We start from the raw sequence: 7603 nt of genomic DNA on the forward strand, positions 1-7603 counted from the left end.
AAAAATGCTAACCATTATCTCAGCCTTCAGCAAGTCATAATATTTTTGCTGGTAGTGGGGTTTGAAATATTGCAAGAATTACCAAAATGTGACACAGAGACATGAAGTAAGCAAATACTGTTTAAAAAATGGTATCGGGCTTCCCTGGTGGCGCAGTGGTTGGGAGTCCACCTGCCAATGCAAGGGACACTGGTTTGGGCCCTGGTCTGGGGGGATCCCACATGCCGCGGAGCAGTTAGGCCTGTGTGTCCCAGCTGCTGGGTCTGTACTCTGGAGCCTGTGGGCCACAGTTGCCGAAGCCTGTGCACCTGGGGCCCTTGCTCCGCGGCGGGAGAGGCCACTGCAATGAGAAGCCCGCGTGCAGCAGCGAAGACTCAATGCAGCCAAAAATAAATAAATAAAATAAATTTTTTTTTAAATGGTATCAATAGACTTTGCTCAACACATGGTTGCCACAACCTTCAAGTTGCCAAAAACAAAAAACAAAACAAAAAACCCCACAATATCTGCAAAGCACGATAAAACAAAGTACAATAAAATGAGGTGTGCCTGTATTAACCTTGTGTCCTGCAACTTTGCTATAATTGTTTATTAGTTCCAGGAGATTTTTGGTTGATTCTTTCAGATTTTCTATATAGATGTCATGTGCATGTCATGTGCAAACAAAGACTGTTTTTATTTCTTCTTTCCCAAACTATATCTTTTATTTCCTTTACTTCTCTTAATGCATTATTGAGGACTTCCAGTACAATGTTGACAGGGAGTGGTGAGAGAGGACATCTTTGCCTTGTTCCTGATCTTGGTAGGCAAGCTTCTAGTTTCCCATGAGAAGTATGATGTTTGTTAGCTGTAGGTTTTCTGCAGATATTTTTTTATCAAGTTAAGGAAGTTACCCTCTGTTCATAGTTTATTGACGGTTTTTATCATGAGTGGGTGTTGGATTTTGTCAAATGCGTTTTCTGCATCCATTGACATGATTATGTGACTTTTCTTCTTTAGCCTGTATATGCAATGGATTATATTCGTTGATTTTTTTTTTTTTTTTTTTTTTTGGCTGCATTGGGTCTTCATTGCTGTGCACAGGCTTTCACTAGTTGTGGCGAGCAGGGGCTACTCTTGGTTGCGGTGTGTGGGCTTCTCACTGTGGTGGCTTCTCTTGTTTGGAGCACAGGCTCCAGACGCGCAGGCTCAGTAGTTGTGGCGCACAGGCTTAGTTGCTCCGTGGAATGTGGGATCTTCCCAGACCAGGGCTCGAACCTGTGTCCCCTGCATTGGCAGGCAGATTCTTAACCACTGCGCCACCAGGGAAGCCCTATTCATTGATTTTTGAGTGTTGAACCAGTCTTGCATGCCTTGCATCCCACTTTGTCATGGTGCAAAATTCTTTTCATACATTATTGGATTCAATTTGCTAATATTTTGTTGAGGATTTTTTCATCTATGTTCATGAGAGATATTGTTCATGTAGTTTTTTTCCTCCTAGTATTGTCTTGTCTGGTTTTGTCATTACAGTAATGTGAGCCTCATAGAGTGAGTTGGGAAGTATTCACTATGCTTCTATCCTCTGAAGAGACTGTAGAGAATTGGTATAATTTCATCCTTGAATGTTTGGTAGGATTCACCAGTGAACCACCTGGGCCTGGTGCTTTCTGTTTTGGAATGTTATTAAGTATTGATTCAATTTTTAGAATAGATTCAGGCCTACTCAGATTGCCTGTTTCTTCTTGTGTGAGTTTTGGAAGATTGTGTCTTTCAAGGAATTGGTCCATTTCATCTAGTTTATCGAATTTGTGGGCATAGAGTTGTTCATAATATTCCTTTAATATCCTTTAATGTCCGTGGGATATGTAGTGATGTTCTCTCTTTTGTTTCTGACATTAGTAATTGGTGTCCACAGTTTTTTTCCTTAGTTAGCTTGTCTAGAGGCTTATTGATTTTATTGATCTTTTCAGAGAAATAGCTTTTGGTTTCATTGATTTTCTCTATTGATTTCCTATTTTCAATGTTATTGATTTCTGCCCTAATTTTTATTTTTTATTTTTTGCTTACTTTGCTTTTAATTTGCTCTTCTTGTTCTAGTTTCCTAAGGTAGAAACAGATCATTGGTTTTATATCTTTCTTTTTTTCTCTTATATACATTCAATACTATAAATTTCCCTCTGAGCATTGCTTTTGTTACATCCCACATGTCTTTATAAGTTGTGTTTACATTTTTGTTTGTTCAAAATATTTAAAATTTTCTCTTGAGATTTCTTCCTTGAACTGTATGTTATTAAGTATTTTAGTATTTCCAGTTATATTTATGTTATTGATTTATTTTAGTATTATTTTAGTATTTCCAGTTATATTTCTGATATTGATTTCTAGTTTAATTTTAGTATTTTAGTATTTCCACATATTTTAGTATTTCCAGTTATATTTCTGATATTGATTTCTAGTTTAATTTTAGTATTTTAGTATTTCCACATATTTTAGTATTTCCAGTTATATTTCTGATATTGATTTCTAGTTTAATTTCATTGTTGTTTGAGAGAAGACACTGTATGATTTCTATTTATTTAAATGTGTTAACGTATGTTTTATGGCCCAGAATTTGGTCTATCTTGGTGAATATTCCATATAAGCTTGAAAAGAATGTATATTCTGCTGTTGCTGGATGAAGTAGTCTCTAGATGTGAACTACATCCAGTTGATTAATGGTGCTGTTGAGTTCAGTTGTGTCCTTACTGATTTTCTGCTTGCTGGATCTGTCCTCATCTGATAGAGGAGTGTTGAAGTCTCCAAATATGATAGTGGATTCATTTTTTCTCTTTGTAGTTTTATCAGTTTTTGTCTTACAGTTTTTGCCCTGTTGTTAAATGCATACACATTTAGGATTGTTATGTGTTCTTGGAGAATTGATCCCTTTATCATTATCTAATGCCCTTCTTTATCCCTGATACCTTTCCTTGCTTTGAAGTCTGCTCTGTCTGAAATTAATTTAGCTACTCCTGCTCTCTTTTGATTAGTGTTAGTATGGTACATTTTTCTTCATCTATTTACTTTTAATATATATGTGTTTTTTTAATATAAATTTATTTATTTATTTATATTTTTTATTTTTGACTGCATTGGGTCTTCATTGCTGTGTGCAGGCTTTCTCTAGTTGTGGCAAGCAGGGGCTTCTCTTCATTGCGGTGCACAGGCTTCTCATTGCGGTGGTTTCTCTTGTTGCAGAGCACAGGCTCTAGGCCATGCAGGCTTCAGTAGTTGTAGCACGTGGGCTCAGTTGTTGTGGCTCGCAGGTTCTAGAGCACAGGCTCAGTAGTTGTGGTGCATGGGCTTAGTTGCTCCACGGCATGTGGGATCTTCCTGGACCAGGCCTCATACCCATGTCCCCTGCATTGGCAGGCGGATTCTTAACCACTGTGCCACCAGGGAAGTCCCTGGGTTTTGTTTTTAGATCCACTCTGACAATCTCTGTCTTTTAACTGGTACATTTATACCATTGGCGTTCAAAGTGATTTTTAAGAAAAATTTTTTGGCTGTGCTGCACAGCATGTGGGATCTTAGTTCCCCGACCAGGGATTGAACCCATGCCCCCTGCAGTGGAAGCACAGAGTCTTAATCACTGGACCGCCTGGGAAGTCCCTCAAAGTGATTATTAACATAGTAGATTAATACCTATCATATTTGTTACTGTTTTCTATTTTTTGCCCTTGTTCTTTGTTCCTTTATTTTTGTCTTTCACTCTTTCTCTGCTTTTTGTCACTTTCATTGAGCTTTTTATGATTCCATTTTCTCTCCTTCCTCTTGCACACACACATACACTCACACACATATATGTATAAAAAGAATTTTTTTTTTTTTTTTACCATTTTTGGTGGTTGCCCTAGAGTTAGCAATAAACATTTACAAGTAATCCAAGTCTACCTTCAAATAATAGTATACCTCTTCCTGGGTAGTGTGCATACTTTATTATAATAAAAGAATCCTAATTCCTCCCTCCTATCCCTTGTATCATCGCTGTCATTCATTTCACTTATAAAAAGCATACATAGCATATATATACATATATAAGATATATACATAAGCATACATAATCAAATACATTGCTGCTATTATTTTGAGCCAACTGTTATCTGCTAGATCAATTAAGAATAAGAAAAATAAAAGTTTTTATTTTACTTTCATTTATTCTTTCTTCAATGCTGTTCCTTTCCTAATATACATCTGAGTTTCTGACCTATACAATTTTCCTTCTCTCTGAAGAACTTCTTTTAATATTTCTTGCATGGCAGGTGTACTGGCAGCAGATTCCCTCAATTTTTGTTTGTCTGAGAAAGTCTTTTCACTTTTGAAGGATAATTTCACAGGGTACAGAATTCTAGGTTGGTGGGTTTTTTCTCTCGAAGTATTTCATTCCACTATCTTCTTGCTTGCATGTTTTCTGAGAAGTCAGATGTAATTCTTAGCATATTAATTATAGATGTTTTAAATTCCTGGTCTAATAATTCCAACATCCTTGCCATGTTTGGTTCTGATGCTTGCTCTACCTCTTCAAGTTGTGTTTTTTGCCTTTTAGCATGCCTTGAAATTTTTTTCTTGATAGCCAGACAGGATGTACCAGGTAAAAAGAACTACTATAAATAGGACTTTAGTAATGTGATGATAAATTGTGAGGGGGATGAGATGCAGTCCTATGATTAGGTCTTAATCTTAGTGAGCCTATACCTCTGAACTGTGAACTTCAAAGGTGTTTCCCAGCTTTTTCTCCCTACTTAGGTGGCACAGCATGGCTAGAGTGGGTGGGAGTTGGGTATTTTCCTTCTCCCAGTTCAATTGGGCTCTGATAATACCCCAGCAAATTAGGTTCCGGTTAACTAGTTTCCCCTGAAGACAGGCCTTGTTAAGAACAGCGTGCTCTGGTATATTTCAAAATAGTTCCTTTTTCCTCCCCCCGCCAGAAGCACTGATATTTTCGCTGATATTTACTGTGAGAACCTGTTTGAGCTCCTGCAGGTATAATTCACAAAAATGTAGTGTTCCCTCTATAACTGAGTCCCCCTGGAGTTTTTAACACTCATGTTTATCCATACTGAGCCTCCAACAATTTGTCAATTAGAATTCGGATTTCCTACCCCAGCACTGTTTCCCATGGTGGCTTTCACTTTTGAATCTGCTCTGGAAGACCTGGATTCCATGTACTTGCCAGTCTGTCTCTCCAGTCTTGGGGGCAGCAGTTTGCACTGTTACAAGAAAAGTTGTTGATTTTTCAGTCCATTCAGCCTTTTACTTGTTGTTAGGACAGAGTGGCACTTCTAACATCCTTGCATGTGGAACCAGAAACCAGAAGTTTTCACTATTTTTTCACTTAACAAAGAGTTAGACTAACTTTAAACAAGGAGGACAAAGGTCCTTTTATCAATGACCATTGATACAAATAGTTATACAAATTATTACACAATTTAATTTAATATACTATTTAACTCACTTGTTTTTAAGTTAGAAATAAGGAGTATATAATTCTACCCAACAAGTAAGTCAAAGAAAAATATACTCCAAAGGGAAAGCAGTAAGAGTGGAAGAAAAGAAGCATTGAAAAAGGGCACTGACAGATAGATCAAGAAAGAATGAGAAATGAAGAATCAAACAGAAGGGACAGAGATTAAGGATGAATCCCACATACACATACCTAAACACAAGCTGCAGAGACATAAAGAGCCTATACTCAAAAAGAACTACAAGTGTGGACTGTAGCATCATCTAGCTAAGTCTCTTTATCTTTCAAGTCATAGCTGATGTTCTGGTTTTGTTACAAGTTTACATATTTAACTTCTCACTTATTCAACTAAAAAATTATTGGACATCTTCTATGTACCCATCACTGTGTTAGGAGTAGGAGGTACGGCAATAAATAAGACAGTGACACTGATCTTAGAGAAGTTACAATTTGGCAGGAGAGACAGGCATTGGTTTTTAAATTTAAATCACACCGCTTTCAACACACACACACACACACACACACAGTGGCAATCTGAGGTGATGGATATGTTAATTAGTTTGATGTAATCATTTCATAATATATAGATAGGTCAAAACATGACTTTGTACACCTTAAATGTATACAATTTTTATGTCAATTATATCTCAATAAAGCTAGAAAAAAATCATGTTATATTTTTAAAACATATTTTACAGGAAAATAAGAAATCCTCGGGACTTCCCTGGTGGTGCAGGGGTTAAGAATCTGCCTGCCAGTGCAGGGGACGTGGGTTCGAGCCCTGGTCTGGGAAGATCCCACATGCTCTGGAGCAACTAAACCCGTGCGCCACAACTACTGAGCCTGCACTCCAAAGCCCATGAGCTACAACTACTGAGCCCACGTGCCACAATTACTGAAGCCTACGCGCCTAGAGCCCATGCTCCGCAACAAGAGAAGCCACTGCAATGAGAAGCCTGCGCACCACAACTAAGAATAGCCCCCACTCGCCACAACTAGAGAAAGCCTGCACATAGCAACAAAGACCCAACGCAGCCAAAAATAAATAAATAATTAAAAAAAAAAAAGAAATCCTCTATGAGTTCCATTGTACTGTTTTAGATTTAAAACTCCTCTTCCAGAAACAGACTCACAGATACAGAAAACAAACTAGTGGTTATCAGAGGGGAGGGGGTGGGGGAGGGGCAAAATAGGTGAAGGGGATCAAGAGATACAAAGTAGTAGTTGTAAAGTACATAAGTTACAAGGATATAATGTACAGCACAGAGAACATAGTCAATATTTTATAATAACTTTGTATGGAGAGTAATTTATAAAAACTATTGAATTACTATGTTGTACACCTGAAAGTAACATCATATTGTAAGTCAACTATATAGTTCAATAAAAAGTAAATAAAAGAAATAAACCTTGGATCAAAGAAGAAATTGCAATGGATATGTGGACAAAGAATTTCGCTTGCTATATCAGTAAACAAAGGATATTGTGGCCATTGCAGATGCCCCCTGACGGTACACCCTTAGGGAATTCAGGATGGAGAAAAGCAGGATACTGGTCCTAGATAAGGTGCATATCAAAGGAATAATTCTATTAAGCCGAGACTCTTGCATCTTCCCATACACAGAAAAGTGCTAAATTATTTAACTTGAGATATCTTGTTTTTCTTTAATTAGCAGTTATCTTTTTTTTTAATTGAATTATAGTTGATTTACAATGTTGTGTTAGTTTCAGGTGTACAGCAAAATGATTCATTTATATATATATTCTTTTTCAGATTTTTTTCCATTATAGGTTATTACAAGATATTGGATATAGTTCCCTGTTCTATACAGTAGTACCTTGTTGTCTATCTCTGCTACACATAATAGTGTGTAATCTCAATCTCCTAATTTTTTTTAAATAGATCTTTATTGAAGTATAATTGCTCCACAATACTGTGTTAGTTTCTGTTGCACAACAAAGCAAATCAGCCATATGCATACACATGTCCCCATATCCCCTCCCTCTTGAGCCTCCCTCCCACCCTCCCTATCCCACACCTCTAGGTCATCGCAAAGCACCGAGCCAATCTCCCTGTGCTATGCTGCTGCTTCCCACCAGCCAACTGTTTTACGTTTGGTA

The 7603-nt window shown here is 37.3% G+C and overlaps 1 protein-coding gene across 1 annotated transcript in view; it reads left to right on the forward strand.

The window, feature by feature from the left end:
* RESF1 (retroelement silencing factor 1) overlaps positions 1–6551 on the forward strand; it is a 74520-nt gene extending 67969 nt beyond the window's left edge. The window contains exon 4 of the mRNA XM_059935613.1: positions 6181–6551. Within this exon, the coding sequence (XP_059791596.1) occupies positions 6181–6188 (8 nt within the window). The 3' untranslated portion in view covers positions 6189–6551. The remainder of the gene's footprint in view (positions 1–6180) is intronic.
* The last annotated feature ends 1052 nt before the right edge of the window (positions 6552–7603 follow it).

Source organism: Balaenoptera ricei, chromosome 10, assembly GCF_028023285.1.
Source record: "Balaenoptera ricei isolate mBalRic1 chromosome 10, mBalRic1.hap2, whole genome shotgun sequence".
In the NCBI taxonomy this organism is placed as follows: Eukaryota; Metazoa; Chordata; class Mammalia; order Artiodactyla; family Balaenopteridae; genus Balaenoptera; species Balaenoptera ricei.